This window comes from Electrophorus electricus, chromosome 6 (genome assembly GCF_013358815.1).
Source record: "Electrophorus electricus isolate fEleEle1 chromosome 6, fEleEle1.pri, whole genome shotgun sequence".
Lineage (NCBI taxonomy): Eukaryota > Metazoa > Chordata > Actinopteri > Gymnotiformes > Gymnotidae > Electrophorus > Electrophorus electricus.
The window spans coordinates 18,530,717-18,547,431 of record NC_049540.1 but is presented as its reverse complement, the minus strand read 5'-3'; the positions used below and the strand labels follow the sequence as shown (position 1 = coordinate 18,547,431).

Below are 16,715 nucleotides of genomic sequence, written 5' to 3'. Positions count from 1 at the left end.
ATACTGGTAGTTTTCTGTTACATAAAAAAAGTAACAACATACCCACAGATATTACGCTACTAGGGCCACATTTATGTTGAATCATTTCATAATAAACCAGAACAAATCATTGTATTTACATTTAATTTAATAATTTGTACAGGCATGCCATGCAAATAATAATGATTAAGTGTAGAGAAAGGCTGTAGAGTTCAGAATGTTTAAGGACATCCTTTTCTCCATTTTCACGAGGGAAACCTGAAGGTGGCATGTCCATTAGTCCTTCCACTCTTTGGGCTGGACCTTGCCAACAGGAGACAGATTCCATGTAATACCAGTTGATGTGCCCACCTGGAAGTAGAATGATCATAACTCAATGTTAAACTGAAGACGTCATGGGAAAGTATGAAACTATATCAAATAGCTCTATTAGTCCAGTAAATCTGTAATGAAATTGAGTGACTTAGACACGCCATAAAAACGTACATAGCCCCAGACTGCAACGCAAAATGTTGCTCCAGCAATCAGCAAAGGCGTGCCGTATTTCGCATGAAAATCGTTGGATGCATCTGAAGACCCATGTCGTACTGCCACCTGACGGGCACTTCGACCTGTGAAGGTAACCCATTGTTGATATCACAATTTCTCAAGATATTTATCCATGTCATGCAGGACTCAAATGACCTTACTAACAGAGGGGAGCTTTGTTTCATAAGATTACAAATGAGGCACCATTACTTCTACTAGTCAACATTTGCGGAAAGCATCAATGAATTAATTACTTTTAAGAGGATACTAGTATCATGCATCAAATAGCCAGTTAAACATAACTTATACATTCTAACGTTTGTCGGTGCAGACTTAGTTATTTTCCATGGACAAGTTAAAATTATCTACCGTTAGCTATCTAACTAGTTAGAATATCTATTTCACAAAGTACAAATCACTGATTTAGCAAAAGATGGCCAACATGAGATAATCCATGTTAATGCAATCTTTGCTAACGTCAGCTAGTTAAGGTTACCGGAAGATATTAGATATAAGAAGCAATTAAAGGTATTCAGTAAATTCGGTGAATGCACGTAAAAATAAAACAAATGCCTTTGTAATCCTGAACAAATTTACTAGGTAAACAAATGACTTATGATCTGATGTTAATTGTATTAACTTGGTTAGGGTTAGCTAGCTAGAAAGCGTAGCACACATTTGCAACAAAACTGAGCGAACTAGCAAACAAGCCAGTTTTCACTCATTGGACCTTAGTTTTTTAAAAAAACTGCCGTTTAACGTAACTAAACCGAAACAACATAGGTAATCTTACCAGTGATGTTCAAAGCAGCTTTAGCGAAACGATACATGCTTGTTAGTTGGCTAGCCAAGTCTCGTATACAAATACCCTTGAACGGTGCAGCTAAAACAAAATGGCAGATTGCATAGGCCGGAAATCCGTCTCTATTAAATTTCACTCGCGCGCTCTTAAACGCTAGGGGGCGCTAAAGGAGCATGGATAATACGGAGAACCGCATTCAAATGATGGTCATGGCAATATGCCCTGAAAATAAATGTTTTTTGTGTATGTTATAAGATTTTCACAAAATCAGTCTCATCTTTACGACGAAAAGTACAAATGCAAGTATCAATAAAATAAATAAGTAAAGGCTATTTAAAAATGGTATTCCAAAAATAGGTCGGCTCTATGCTCTCGTTATAGCATTCACAAAGCAGCTGGCTAGCTACCTAATGTTAGCTAGCGTATTGCCGTTCATTCATGTGTGTCAGGATGGCCGAGTGGTCTAAGGCGCCAGACTCAAGGTTTGCTTCCTTCCGTAGAAAAAGCGGGTATTCTGGTCTCCGAATGGAGGCGTGGGTTCGAATCCCACTTCTGACACAAACATGTTTTTTTTAAATATGTTATTAACGTATGTACAGGTATTCAACAAATATATGTACATTTTTTTTTATTTATTTATTTAATCTCTGAAAATCTAACAAACATATGTTTGAGTTATCACCCTGATCACTAGTCATGAAATGTTCGATGCTTAGTAGCTCTTACATATTTTGTGGTTGTTTTTTATTTGTTGTTAGTTGTTGTACATCTGCAGTTTTCTAGTTTTTAATGTGTGTAACATGTCAAACAGTTTTATCTATAATTGGTTGGGTTCAATTTAAAATTGTATTATGTTCTTTTAAGTATTTAGGACAATCTTTTTTTTTCTTCTTCAATTTCAGAGTGTCGGTATTAGCACACCACAGGAAGTAATGGCATGAGTAGTTGACACACTTTCTTTGAAATGTAGTGGTATGAAAGTAAAAAAGGAAACAGTACAAATTCTTGAAAAATGTTTGTCATTATTATATACCGCTGTATACAAATAGTAATCGCTCAATGACTGGAGATGAATGACACAGCATTTAATGCCCATAAAGATATATAAAAACAACTTTATATCTTTATACCTGGTCAGATTACTATTTATCTGTGCAGTGATAAAAAAGACAGGCTGGTGCCTGTAACAAGTATTTTAAGTTGAGGACTTTATTTGTATGGTCATGAAAAATGACTAACATTGACATAATGGTATATTGTGATTCTGCACATTTAAATTTTTGTTTTTGCATTGAAAAACAGGGACAAACATTTCCTTTAATAATCAGTATTTTTTCAGGTACAAACCAATTGTTTCAGACAGACACTCTTATCAGTACCAAAAGTCCTAATCCTGGAATGTTACATTTTGTCTACTCACGTAGATCCGTATAGTATATAACATTACAAATACACTGCAAAGTAGCATGTAGTGTACCACAATCTTTGTATCTTAAACATAATTGTTAGATAAAATACCAAACAACCTATCAAAACAGAAAAACGGCATGTTGCATATCAGCCAAGGCACATATCACATTTGCTGTCATGGTCACATACACTACACTTTTCTTAAGAGATATGCAGACTGAAAGTTGTGTTGATAATCTCAAAACAGGTTAAATAAGGAAAAAGTAAGGTATACTGGAACTTTCTATTTTCACGACCAACCAAAAATGCTAGTAAGTTCGGACGAGAGAAAGTTGGGTATATGTGTGCTTCTCATGGCCTACTCTTTCTTTTTGTCTTTCACTTCTTCATCGTCTGTGTACTCTGTCGGCTCTTCTCCAGGCTTTAGCAGTTTGCCAACATAATCATATTTGTCTGTGCAGAAAGTATTGGAACATTAAACACATGGTATTGTCCATGGACAATTACAAAAAACAATAAATCAAGGGATAGATGGGCTTGAGTATTTCACAGGATATCAATAAGAAAGTTTATGGATGAATTTATGTCCATATAAATGGAAATGGTGATTGAGCCCCAACACTGGAAGTGTAGTTCTTTTTACTCACGTGTGAACTGTGTCTCCCACTCGCTCAGGCTGTCCTGCTGCATGGCATTGAGGTCTGAAAGATCATCATGTGTCTCACTCAAGGCCTCCTTATCCAGACAGAATGTAGCCAGTCCCCTAGAAGCATCCCTGCCAGCAAAAACCCCATAAGGGCCCTCTGGAAATACACACCACAGGAATGACTTCAGTCTGTTTACTGTCTTAACAGTCGGAGGCTGTTATCATTGATAATAAGGCAAAGGTTGTTTCATTTGGAACAAGATGATAAAATTCAGGTTTGGTTAACCAGACTCATACACTTTAAACTAATTCAAAACACAAATTGGTAGGAGTTGACATTTCCACTTATTGAATGCAGTTCTGGGGAAAAAAAAATCCCCAAATATATGTTCAGACTCTGATCTTTGGTCTATCATTTATCTTATTAGTCATGCACCAAAATTAGAAAACACTCAGTCATAAAGTGTGTACAAAAGACATGAAATACTAACAATCTCTTCAGTAGAATACTCTACTAAAAAGGTAATTTTTTACTTAGGCAGTCTGAACCGGATAGTTCAGGGCTCATGTGGGTTACTGATCACTGGGTTAGGGGTTATAGATTGCATAAAGGAGTTAAATATTTCAGGAGGTACCACTGGACTGGAATAAGGGGTGTGGCCGAAATTCTGTATTGGGCATAAAAAGAAACACAACAAAGTGTATGTGCAAAGTAAGTTACTTGAAAGTAGCTAAAACGTGTTTTCTTCCTTCATTCCTTGCCCTTACATAACTTGCATAATCTAAACGGTTTAATTCAGTCAAGAAGACGAATTTAAAGCACATGTTCCATTTTACTTTTAAACTGTGCAGTATTTTACCTGGACCATAGAACTTATTTCCTCTTGTTACATCAAATACTTTCCCATTGACAGCCATAAGGATTCTCGGATTTGTCTTCCCATCGTACGGCTTTAGATCTGCCAATGTGAAATCTCTCTTCTTTAATTTAGGTAACGGTTCCTCAGTTTCGGAAAAATCCGCGGGCTTATCTCCGCGAAATATTTTGTACAAGAGAAATAAACACAGGCATAGCAAACTCAGGTTCAAAGGCGAGGTAAAGATTTCTTGAAGAATTCCAGGAGAACTCTGATCACCCACCTCTTCAGCCATTTTTGTTTCCGATTCTGCGTGACAAAACAGGCTTATCGAGCACGCCGATCAGTGCACCAATCACAGAGGCGATTGTATCGCGCTATCCAATCAGGTTCTTAAGGGACATGTGGGGCGTGCTGTAGTTTAGATTGGACATCTCTGTATTGAAACTTTGTGAGCTTGTTTGTTTTGCAAAAAATGTGCAACATGGGAAATTGTAGCTAATGTTTGTGGTGGGTTAATCATACGGACACAGCTGTCCGTATGTTTCCAGTATTATCTTTTAACGTATATAAGTTAAGAATGGAACATAGGACAGACAACTAGCGTGAGCACGGGAGTCTATATTAAAACAGTTCGAAGAACCAGCGAGTTGAATAATCGTCATTGAGTTTCAGAAAATAACGTATTTTTCACACCGTGAACCACCAAACTGACACATCTTTCATCAGAAAAAAAGCTGAAAACGCCGTTTGCAACATTGTGTCACTTTGTACATTATATATGAGACATTGTTTACGCTCATAAGCACGTAGAGTGCGTTCGCCACACAGCTCCATACCAACTGGTGGCGGAATGTAGTTGCCAGCACGCTTGAGTTCTTGTCGTCGAAGAAGAGATAAAGCAGGAAAAATAAATCGCATCAGGGTTAGTAGCAAAAACGTCCAGTGACGTGGCTTGTAGAGGGTTGCCTGACAGTAGACACAGACATAGGTAAGAGTTAATCGTTTACCAACAGTTTGATCACTGTTATTGTAGTATTAAAAACAACAGTATTTTAGTTAGACAGCTAGCTAACTACCTAGCTATTTACTTATTTAGCTAGGTAGATATGCTTAGCATTGTGTACTGGTTTGACAGTAAGATAGCTAGCAAGCTAGCTAACTTTGTCCTAAGTTAATCATTGAATTAGACTATAATTAGTTGTATATAACTAGCTAGCTAACTGATTACCTGACTAAGTACAGTGTTATGTCAACGAACTCTCTGCTCACCTTTAAGTCAGAAGACTAATGTAAATTTGATAATGGCTCATAAGCAGTTATTACTTATAATTGTAGCTGCTAGTCAAAGCATACAGATGTTCGACTGACTTCAGAGTCTATTTGATAGCTACTTATCCCAAGTACACTTATAACCATCTTGCAGTTTGGTGAATCACTACTGTGATGCATATGAAGTGCTAAATAGAGAAATGAGAACCTATGCATTTGTGTGTCTATTATAGGGGGTTGGTATGTTTTAAAATGTCACAGAATGAAAACTCACCTAGTGACCCAGGCAAAAACATGGAGGGTCAGGACCCCAAGATGCCATCATCTTCTACACAGGGTGATTCTTCAGCTGACATTGAAAGTGACAAGTCCACAGACGTAGCCCCTATTTGCAAGACGAGGAGGAGACCAGAGAGCAAACCTCCACCTGAATTTCATGAAGCTGCAGATACACGCAGTCCAGCAGAACATGCATCAGAGGTAAACTTGTTTCTTCTGTTCAGATATCCATGTTGCAGGCCTCATGTTGCATCCAAAAGGTCAAACAACCTTACTGATCTGATATTGATCACATATTTCTCCAACCCCTTAAGTCCTGGCTTATTCAGCAATTATGACATTTTCTGCAGCAACTGCTGTGAATTATTCAGTACAGAAAAAACTGCTATGAAAGGTATGTAGTTGCAGGAATTAAGAATGAGATAATATCTTAAATGGATTTTAAAAAGTTTTCCACTATTATGGTTAGCTGTGGTTAGCCAGTATGGGTAGATATTTTCTTTCTGCATTACGAATCAGTTGTTGGATTTTTGTTCTCGGTCCTCTCTGTAGGCTGCCACACAGATGACTACAGCACAAGGTGGTTGGGGTTACTGGGGAAACTGGGGCAAATCTCTTCTTTCCACTGCCACAGCTACTGTGGCCACAGTAGGCAAGCCATTTCATAGTTACTGTAATAGTGCAATCTGATTTCTGAGAACTGCACATATCACTGCTTATAGCAAACACTGTATTTGTCCCAAATAAAAGCAAGTAAACATAATCTTGAAAAGGTCAAAAGCCATGCTGATGAAAGAGGGAACCAGTGTATTAATGAAATATGTACACAATGTGTAGATCAATCATTTGTTTTTGTTTGGATGTAGGCCAGGGACTTTCTCAGGTCATCGAGAAGGCAGAGACATCACTGGGAATCCCCAGTTCAGAGGATCTCGCTGCTCAAGTGGAAGAGGAAGAGAAAGCAGATGGTAATGTATCCCTATCAGTCTTTTCTATTACTACAAATATATTGATAAGAAGGAACATACAAACTGTTGTGTGTGTGTGTGTGTGTTCAGAAAGTTGTTCAGCAGCATTTAAACCTGCTGACACATTGTACTTAATTACTCTAACAAGATGCAGTGTCATTTTAAAGTTTTATGAGATTTGTCTGTGGACTTTCTCTGAAAGAAACAGATTGATTTAGTCTTGATGGTTAACACTACTGTCTCACCTCAGGTCAATCTGGTAGTGAAGCTGACAAGGGGGAGAGAGACAGTTACGCAGTGGGAGGTGCCATGGGAATGTTCTCCTCTCTCTCTAGTGTGGTCCAGAATACGGTGAGAGCTCATTAATTTCTGTCTGTTAATCTGCAGGCCTAATAATTTTCCCCTCTCTTTTGCAGTATTGGTTTTGAGAACAAAGCTACAGTGAAACCTTTGTGAGTTTCTTTCTGGTCTCAGTGCCGATCTACTCATTGTGTCTGCCTCCTTGCTGTTGGGCAGGGTAAAACGGTAATAAGTGGTGGCCTGGACGCTCTGGAGTTTATTGGGAAGAAGACCATGGATGTAATAGCTGAGGGAGACCCTGGCTTTAAGAAAACCAAAGGGCTCATGAGCAGAACATCTACACTATCACAGGTTTGCTAAGCAATGCTCAGTGGTTGTGGAGATGTGATGGAACATTACTGACCTTGACTGACTACAGTTATCACAAATACTCCTTTGTACAGCTGTGTCTGAGTTCATAAAATGGATTGCTTGGTGTTTGGGGAAAGTGACTTTTTTTTTTGGGCTTGTGTGTTTTTTGTGAAGGTTTTACGGGAGGCAAAGGAGCACGAGGAGCAACAGACAGCCAATGTCACCTTAGAAACTGAGAAGAAGGCTCATTATGGGGTGTTGTTTGATGAGTTTCAGGGCCTGTCACACCTAGAGGCTCTAGAAATCCTGTCCAGGGAGAGCGAAGCAAAGGTAGCAACAAACCATTATGGAGAAAAAAATCAAAACAATGCTACCATTGAGAAATGGTTTTTGTACAACAGCAGTACCTAGCATGTCATTCATGACCCTGCTTTGTAGTTTTAAACGAGTTTGGCTTTTGTATTGTCCCCCTTTTTATGTCAAATCAAATTTATTCATATAGGACTTATATAACTTACATTGTCACAAAGCAACTTAACAGATGTGAGCAAGCCAAAGATGATGGTGGGGTTTGACTTATTATTGACCCAAAATACAGAAATGTTTAAGCAAAGAAGATATTAATTCCTGAATGTTTAATACCCCAAACAAATTGTTGAATAAACCTAATAAAAATACCTTATAATAATAAAATTTAATTGGTTTATTACATTTGTAATAAAATATGATGCAGTACCTGTCTGGTACAGTGAATGAACACCATAGACACTGCTCTTTGTATTTTGGCTGCTGTGTGCAGGTAAAGTCTGTGCTGACCACTCTGTCTGGTGAGGAGCTGGCTCAGCTCAGAGAGGAACTCGATCGGATCAGAGAGGCCTTCTCCCTCATGGAGTTTGATGAGGAGGAGGAGGTGGATGAGGTGAAAGGTAAAAAGACAAAAAAAAAATGAATAACGTATTCTTACTTTCACAACTGGTTTATGAAAACTACAATTAAAGCAATTTCACAATTTTTGCATTGTTTTCATTTTTGAATTAATGGAAAATGTTAAAATGGCTTTCCCTTTAGAGGATGATGGTGAAAACTTTGTAAATGGACTGACCGATGCTCTTAAGAAGCTTCACATATCATCAACAGCAGAGAGGCTTGGCAAGGTACAAAATTGGCATTTTTAATTATAAAATACTAGTTTATTATCAGTGTGAATATAAGTCCTTTATACTGTGAGATGTCTCCTCAGGCCAGGAAGAATGCATTTGATCGCATCACAGACATGAAGTTGCCAACTGAAGAGCAGAGCAGTGTGCAGGATGCAGAAGTGACCAGATGCACCATTGAGGTATGGCATGTTGTCTTCAAATACCTCTAATTAGCACAGCGGTCAACAGGGTTGGGAGAGTTACTTTAAAATATACTCTGTTACATATTACTGATTAAAATGTAATATGTAACCTAATCCAAAGGATTACTATATTAAAGTAATATAATCTGATTACTTTTTAAACCATAAACTGCCAAAGAGTTTCAAAACACTCGTACCCAAGAGTCCCACAAGCTTTTGTATTTTCTCTGTGCAGACTCATGAACAACTCAGGACATGCATACAATTTATCCATATAAACATCGTTCCTTCCCCTGCAGCCCAGAATTGCTAAGAAGGCCCTTTCATGCAGAATGCCTGATCCTTATGCTCTTTAACTCTTGTTAAATCAGTAGGCTCCAACAGTGTAAACATTCCAGACAGGTGTAGTTGGTTTTGCCATCAGTGAGAACAAAGCTGTGGCGTTTTGTTGGGATATACTACCTAAAAACACTGTTCTGCAATAGATCACATCTGATCTACTTAAATATATTGCAGAAGATAAAACTCATGTTAGAAATTGTGCAGAACTCGGTTGAGAAGGGCATACCTATCAAAGCAGGTCTTGATTCGGATGACCTTTAAACTCTCAGTGCATTATATCTGTAGTGTATGCAGTGAGAAAATATGACTAAAATGTTAGAAAATAACTGGCTATTTTAACTACAGTATTCTGCAATTTATCTTCAAATAAACACAAAAGAAAATTAATCTATATAGCTCCTATTTAACATGTAAAGTCATATGAAAATCTTGTCAACAGTGGGGGAAAAAAATCCCATTTCACGATAAATGTCTATATGAAACAATTATATGCTCACAAGTAACAAAAAGCTATTATGACTCAAATTTCAAAGTGTGCCTTAATTAAAGGAAAGAAAGGCATGAACCTCTGTGATCCTCGTTCAAGTGTAATGTATCCTACTAATCACTATATTTTTAAAATTGTACCAGTAATGTAATTACTGCATGTTTTTCTGTAATCATAATGGAATAGTTATCTTTTTATATCCTGATTTTGTAACTGATGCATTCTGTTACTATCCAACCCTGGTGGTCAGTGTCATTACTGTTCAAAATATAAAAAAAAAAAAAAAAGAGAGAGAGCAAGAGAGAGAGAGAGCTTTATTTTAGTTTTAGATCAGTTACTGTGTCTGTGGGCTTTTTAGATTAATAAGCCTTGAAAATGCCTCTAAATGAATATCTTTGTCAGGAAATCATTCTGAATGAGTTCATATTATCGTCACCTAATGGAAGGCCTCTCCCCCTGTAGGATGCTCACATGTCTGCTATAACCAGCCTGGCTGAGCTCACAGCCAGATCCATTGAGCAGTTCCACAAGGTGGCAGAAATGCTGCTTCACTCCAGCAGTGGGGAGGTGACTGCCCTGGAGCAGGCCAAAGTCCTCTCACAGTAAGTCTCTTCCACTTAACAGCTAAAAATAAATAAATAAATAAAAAGTTAAAAATGGTGCTCTTATGTGTGTGCTTTTTTCAGAATCACCATTGTTCTCTGCAAGGAAATAACACTACTGTCCAAAAAGTTCACGGCTTGTTTGACAACTATTGGGGTAAGTGTGCTCATTGCCTTCATCTGGTCTGGTAAATATTCATGCATTTTTCTGTACTCTAAAGATAACAACAAATAATGCCACCTGTTGTTGGACTGTCTCATTGGATGTACATGTGTGACTTACCATATATTGAATCAAAGAAATAACCTTTTCATTACAGTCAAATGAAAATAGAGAGGTCCTTAATCCACTAATCACTGGAGTCTTCCTGGAGGTTTGTCTCACCAAATTTCATTTTCAGAACTGGTTACATCCTCTTAATTTTAAATGTCAAATGAGGGAATACATCAGACCAACATACTACTGTCCAAACATTTATATGTGAATATTTTTTAAAGCATCTATTTAACAGATGCTTTGCCATTGGGAGTAGCAGTTGGATTATGTATTTATTTAACAAATTTTTGTATTTGACACCAGCAACCTTTAACTTAATTTTTTATTTCCAGGCTTCAAACAGTGCATCATATATCCAGGATGCCTTCCAGCTCTTAATACCAGTGTTGGAGGTGTCTCTCATTCAGAGGACTGCAGCCTCAGGCCAATGACCATTCAGCCCTCTTTAATGTGCCAAGTAGCTATTTGGGTAACAATAAGTGAAAGTACAATACAAGACAGGTGAATGGAGATTTTCCCAAATGGTTCAGAAATGCTTTTTGTTTATGCAGTGCATATGTTCATTAAGGCAAATTCAGTATGGTATAACTTTGCCTTTAGAGTGTTAATGGGGGTTTTATAAACATTTTTAAATATTAAAGCTATGTAATGCTGTTTCCTCTGATGTACAAAGACTTTTATTTAATTGGGAAATCTACCACTTAGAAACAATGTACTATCAACTGTTATTGTTTGACATTTTGCTAAATGTCAGTTCATTCAAATTGCATTCATAAAGCATAATCAGTATTAATTATTTTAGCCATAATGAGATGGTATCTAAGAATTGTTTTTTTAGTATGACATGTAATTTCTTCATACTGACTCAATACTAAATAGAATCAGTATGTCAGTATATAATGTAATCTATTGGTAACACACCTTATGTGAAGGTTCTTTAGTATCTATATTATGATTAGATACAATAAACTTTCAGAAGAGTTAAAAATGTTGCATAAAGGCAGGTTGTAAAATCTGTGCATTAGTGGCATAGAGTCCTCTACTTCATTTACCGTAAAATCTCACACCAACTAGGCCAGAGGTGATTTGATCCAGTTGCTTTACAGCAAAATGCTACTGCATTGCTTCATGTTTCTTTTCCAACAACGCTAGCAGTTAAAGCTTTGTTTTATGCTCATCATTTACTTCATTACAAACACCTATCTTGTTCCTATATTAGCCACTTAAGTACATCCATAGGTGCATTGTACCGCATACAATGGCAGCAGGAATAACTGCTGCGATACTATGCATAGCAATAATACAGCATCAGCACCAATGAAGTAGGCATGGTTGTATTGTTGAGCTCAGGCAAAGCTTGGGTTTTTACACTTTAGCATCACTGCTGGGTTGAGAGAGGTCCTGTTTAGAAGTTGACCATTGATAAAAGAGGTAAAATATGCTCACAAGTCACTTTATGTATGTGCTTAGTCTAAGACAAGTATTAGGACCAAATGAAGATTAAAAGATTAATCAGTCAAAAATATGTATTAATATGTTTAGTGTCCCTCTGTTTATGGTTAATTGCTTTTACCATAATTAAAACATTTTAATAACCCAGACGGGACAATTTTAGAGTTGATGTGGGCAATGCTAAGTGGAAAAACAAGCCAGACTGTAAATATACCAATGACTTCTGAGAACTGATATGCAATACTATGAAATAAACTGAAGCATCATTATACGCTCAGTTAAAAGCCCATCTAAACACAAACTTTAAGAGTAATTGACTACTTTAATTGGCGTGACAGATGCATTCATACCTTGATACAAATACACAGGACTATGAGGCAGATTGTGGGAGTGATGAAGATGCACAAATGTTCAGCTGTTCTAGTTTTTCTGTTAGAGAGGTCTCTCTTTGTTCTGTGGACCCTGTGAGAGGCTCCAGAAACCGCTCTCCAGCCACTCTCTTTCCAGTCAAGGGGTCAATCACTGCCCCGACTTTAAAGACTATCTCGGCCAGTTCATGCTTCACATGTTTAGATCTCCTTTCTGGTAATGCCTTCAATAAAACAACGTCTCCAACAGTGCACTGCTGCAAGGCATCATGGGCGAAGTAGGTCTTCCTTTTGTTGTAGAACTGAGAGTGAAAAAAATAAATTTATAAGAATGACACATTACAAACGATACATTGCAACTATAGTACAATTCAAGGATACACATGAACGGCTTTCAAAAAAACCTAATATTCCAAATGCTGTCTACAAAAACTTTGTGCATTTTAAATTTGAGGCAGTGCACTTTTGTATTTACGATGTTATCTATGAAAGATGCAAAGCCTAAAGCAAACTAATCAATTCTATGCTCTAAACTAAGAATTTGCTAGTACAAAAAAAACCAAAAACAAAAACCAAAAAACCCAAAACCCTTCAGTAGCATATTTTGAAGTGTCCCAATATTGTAGCACAAAGATCCCCTTACAATAAACACATTGCTCAGTACGTTCTGAATGTGTAACTGTTTCAAGTACCTTGAGCAAATATGGGTCTAGGACTAGTCTGGTAACCCGAACCTTTGCTGTCTTCCTCATCTTCGTTCCAATGACTCGGCCGATAACCCATTTTGCATGGACTGATGCTTGTTTCACAGACATTTTAGCTACTTCCAATTTCCTGAAACTGACAAATTCGTACTTAAAAATATTAAGCTTTTTTTTTTTTTTTTTTTTTTACAGATAAATGTGTTATATAATTAAATACAACAGGAATGTGAAACCTACTTCGCTTCAAAGAATATGCCCGATTAACCGTCGTGATGCTAGCTAGCTAGCCGTTTGCAAAATGACCAACTCTAACACTGAAACGAGTTCAAAAGTATAGGCGCATTACAGTATTAACTATCGAAAATGCCAAATGTTTTATAATCTTAGCCCGTTTACATAATTAGCTACCTAAGATAAAGGTCAACAGTTAGCTAGGTTAATGAAAAGTTCCACATGGAGACTGCGCAGTGAATGTCAAGGCAAGGTGCGAATATTGATGACGCTGCCTACGGGTGCTCAAATAGAACAAATTCTGAAGTATTTGTGTTTTGCGAATAATGGTTGGCAGACTGGCAACTTTGACATATGTATAAGTGATGTAGCCGACTATGTATAGTATGTCTTTATGGTAAGATTAAAACAGACCGAAACTTCTCATTTCTACACACTTCGGATTTGTTTACACAGAAATGGGCCAGTTGCAAGCTTTAAAACAGACTTCACGTAAAAAGGGTTTAGAATGCTTTATTATCGTTCTGTGCAGCGGAATTTAATACGCAGTGCCCGATCGTGCTAGACGTTTACGCAGTAAAAATATTTATAGTAGTAATAATAAAAAAGAAAGACAGACAGTAAAATAGTAGAAAATTACAACAACAACAAAAAGATTTTACACATTTACTAAAAATGCAGAAGTATTGCTCATGTGTTGTACGTTCATGAACATGATCATGAACATTATTGTACAGTGGTTTATTATTGTACATAGTGAACAGGGTCATTATCGCACATTCCATTCAGTTGTGCGTGTGTATGGATGCATTTAAATGTATCTTGTTTAAGGAAGAACAAAATATTGATTAACATGCATTTTTGTGGCTCCCTGACCGACAGTTAAATGAAAGCTAGCTGCACGGGTTAAAGTGACTCAGGAACCTAAATGTAACCTAATTACATTTTTTAAAATGTTCCTCAGTGTGATGTGGAAAATCTGCAAAAGCTGTTAGTGAAGTGTCTTAAATTAAACCGTAGAACAAAGCTCTGCAAGCAAAGCTCTTTGTGGACATTCGAACTCTTACTCTTTTTGGCTTGCATTTCTAACTGGTGCATGCACAAGGGTCTTTATAAAACAGAGATAAGATATGTCTAAAATAAGGTAACAGGTCATACCATGTTCTAATGGGTGTTCAACGCAGCAAGCATAAGTAATCCCTGGTTGGGAATTGGACAAGCGCCAACACAGTACAATCTGGTATTAATCAGAAGCACACAGAACATAGTCTGTTGCTATGTGATTTCCATTTAAGGCAGTGCAGTGGGATTATTAGCACAGCGCGACATCTTCGTCAGTTTCAAATCGTTTTCTCCTTTCAGAAAATACCATATACAACCAATAAATAATAGATAAATTACATAATTAGACATGTGGGATGAAATTTTATATGAGCTGCAATCCTGTATTCATGTGCCCATCACAATTTAAAGCATATTGTCTATCTATGGACATGGCTCTAGCATTAGTCAGAAATGAATGGTGTCATGGGTTATTTCCTATGTGTAATTATCAATATTATTAAGCAAATTTTAATACATAAACACAACCTAAAACACCACAATAGATTAAACTACCAGTTATCATACTATTTATGAGATATCTGAAAGTTCCTGATAGCTCTTAGCACTAAAGATTTGATTACCACTGCCCTGCTCATTCATTCTATATAGCTGACTCCTTCGAATTTTCACCCTCCCATGGGGCTGTCTGTCAAATGTGACCAAACTGTTGTTCTTTTAGTTAGAGGGCAGCAAAGAGGTAACATGTCTGATAAGAAAGCAGAGGTAGGATAAGGAAATGGAGAGGTTAGCTAGCCGGCAGCTAAACATAGCCTATATGTTGGTGTGAAAATGGCAGTTCCATAAAGCTTGGTTTATTTTATACTGAAGATTTTAACATGGTTTACGAATTTTTGCCCCATAGAGTAAAAACCAAATTTTGGCATGCAGTGGTGATTTGCAATGATTGCTGTCTTCTTCTGCTTTTGTTATGTTGTGAACCCTGTTTATTAAGCCCTATTGTATGACCGTAGTGTCCCTAGATTAGGAAAGCATAGTTTCCTTAATATTTTAAATGCAAAGTAGAACCATAAGCATTTTGTGCAGTCCTGAAGATCACAGTCCTCGGGCTAACTGTCCCTTCTACTATGTTTTGGTATTTGTTTTTCATTGATTGGTCCATGGCCTTTAAAGATGCTTCAGTTGTGACAATGTGCAGGTTTTCTCTGTCACATATTAAAAAGGGGAGCTAGGGCTTCACCCGTCTGTCAGGAGAATCTGAAAGACTGCTGGTAAGAGAATGAGACTTTTTTTTACAAAGATAAAGTGATTTTATTTAAAAGCCCATTGAAAACAGTTGTTTTCTGGATCCTTTGAAGTTAGTTCAATATTTATATAAATGTGTTCTTGCTTTATGGTGGAATGATATCGTTTTGTAAATTTCTTACCAAAGTATTTTTGTATACTGGTCAATATAGCCCATTCGATGGATTTGCATCCACTGTTACATTACATTTAAATCTAAATATGATAGTAAATGATCTATGAATTTGTTTATGTCTGTCTTAGCAGGTGACTTTTGCCAGGTGACGTCATTGTCTCCTCAAAACAACATGAGGTCAGTGTGGAAATAGAGTAGCATAAATCATTAAATAATTACTTAAATAATATTTTTCTCACTTAGATCACCTCATGGGCCATGGACTGTGAAAGTTTCCTTCTATGTCACACTTTCAACAACAAGACTTCATCTGTTTCAGGGAAGTGACATAAACACACATTGTACACTGGAACATATACAGGTAGGTGGGTTACCTTGGGCATTGGCCTGAAAACTTGACCAAAGTAGATCTACATCATGTTGAACATTCCTTTGACCTTCCGCTGGGCTGCATGTCCGCCAAGAATGACAAGCTCATAGTCTTGATATCCTGGAAGGGAACGGGTAGCCATGAAATGAAATGTATGAAGACCAAAAGGTGCATGCTGATCATGCCTACACCACATTAAGAGTGGATTTAACAGGCTGGGAGGCAGTGAGGTGTGTTGTGAGGACACATCACAGAGAGATGCTCTCAGATCCATGGGTTTCTCTCTCGTGTGGCCACAGACGTGGAGCCTAGTCTGGCTTTCATCAGACTGTTTGTCCAAGAACCAGGTCTCAGGGTACAGACTAGAAAGCTGTCACTAACCAGTGGAGGTTCTGATGTGGTGCACAGGGGATGGTTGTGACCAAAGTGGTGTGTCTGTTGAGTCTAAAAATTACATTACTAATGCTCGTAAGCAATTAAGTCACCCTGATTTGCGCCTTGAATTTTTGTTTTTAAAAAATGATTTGAGAAAAAACAGATCAGTCCTGCTCTAAAGTTTAACCTTTACGGTTAATGTTTTATGTCATTTGTAACCTTTTTTCCACAGAATTCAAATGACTGTGATGATTTTTTTGGGATCTTATATATCAGAAAGTCATGGGTACT

The 16,715-nt window shown here is 37.3% G+C and overlaps 4 protein-coding genes and 1 non-coding gene across 7 annotated transcripts; 2 read left to right on the top strand and 3 right to left on the bottom strand.

The window, feature by feature from the left end:
* Positions 1 to 106: 106 nt before the first annotated feature.
* Positions 107 to 1,409, bottom strand: LOC113582416 (cytochrome c oxidase subunit 7B, mitochondrial). The gene is made up of 3 exons (XM_027018163.2): positions 1,301 to 1,409; positions 466 to 590; positions 107 to 330 (listed from the first exon to the last, which is right to left on the bottom strand). The coding sequence occupies exons 1-3, from the start codon at positions 1,335 to 1,337 to the stop codon at positions 256 to 258; spliced, it is 237 nt and encodes a 78-aa protein (XP_026873964.2). The 5' UTR covers positions 1,338 to 1,409; the 3' UTR covers positions 107 to 255.
* Positions 1,410 to 1,753: 344 nt separating this feature from the next.
* trnal-caa lies at positions 1,754 to 1,867 on the top strand. Its single transcript has 2 exons — positions 1,754 to 1,791; positions 1,822 to 1,867. It is a non-coding gene; the product is annotated as a tRNA-Leu (tRNA).
* Positions 1,868 to 2,379: 512 nt separating this feature from the next.
* Positions 2,380 to 4,542, bottom strand: pgrmc1 (progesterone receptor membrane component 1). The gene is made up of 3 exons (XM_027018153.2): positions 4,226 to 4,542; positions 3,367 to 3,522; positions 2,380 to 3,172 (listed from the first exon to the last, which is right to left on the bottom strand). Exons 1-3 carry the CDS (start codon positions 4,515 to 4,517, stop codon positions 3,078 to 3,080), a joined length of 543 nt encoding a protein of 180 aa, XP_026873954.2. The 5' UTR covers positions 4,518 to 4,542; the 3' UTR covers positions 2,380 to 3,077.
* Positions 4,543 to 5,103: 561 nt separating this feature from the next.
* Positions 5,104 to 11,457, top strand: fam114a2 (family with sequence similarity 114 member A2). 2 transcript variants are annotated; one of them, XM_027018668.2, is made up of 14 exons: positions 5,104 to 5,213; positions 5,728 to 5,974; positions 6,326 to 6,425; positions 6,640 to 6,741; positions 6,992 to 7,092; positions 7,258 to 7,392; positions 7,567 to 7,722; positions 8,192 to 8,318; positions 8,461 to 8,546; positions 8,633 to 8,731; positions 10,026 to 10,165; positions 10,250 to 10,322; positions 10,486 to 10,539; positions 10,775 to 11,457. In XM_027018668.2, exons 2-14 carry the CDS (start codon positions 5,747 to 5,749, stop codon positions 10,871 to 10,873), a joined length of 1,500 nt encoding a protein of 499 aa, XP_026874469.2. In that variant the 5' UTR covers positions 5,104 to 5,213; positions 5,728 to 5,746; the 3' UTR covers positions 10,874 to 11,457. The 2 variants fall into 2 exon arrangements, with proteins under 2 accessions (XP_026874469.2, XP_026874477.2); XM_027018676.2 differs by having other exon boundaries at positions 5,115 to 5,213; positions 5,756 to 5,974.
* mrps17 (mitochondrial ribosomal protein S17) lies at positions 10,100 to 13,458 on the bottom strand. Of its 2 annotated transcripts, XM_027018704.2 has the most exons (4): positions 13,204 to 13,458; positions 12,955 to 13,102; positions 12,245 to 12,564; positions 10,100 to 10,187 (listed from the first exon to the last, which is right to left on the bottom strand). In XM_027018704.2, exons 2-3 carry the CDS (start codon positions 13,075 to 13,077, stop codon positions 12,265 to 12,267), a joined length of 423 nt encoding a protein of 140 aa, XP_026874505.1. In that variant the 5' UTR covers positions 13,078 to 13,102; positions 13,204 to 13,458; the 3' UTR covers positions 10,100 to 10,187; positions 12,245 to 12,264. The 2 variants fall into 2 exon arrangements, with proteins under 2 accessions (XP_026874505.1, XP_026874498.1); XM_027018697.2 differs by lacking the exon at positions 10,100 to 10,187 and having other exon boundaries at positions 12,197 to 12,564.
* Between the last annotated feature and the right edge of the window lie 3,257 nt (positions 13,459 to 16,715).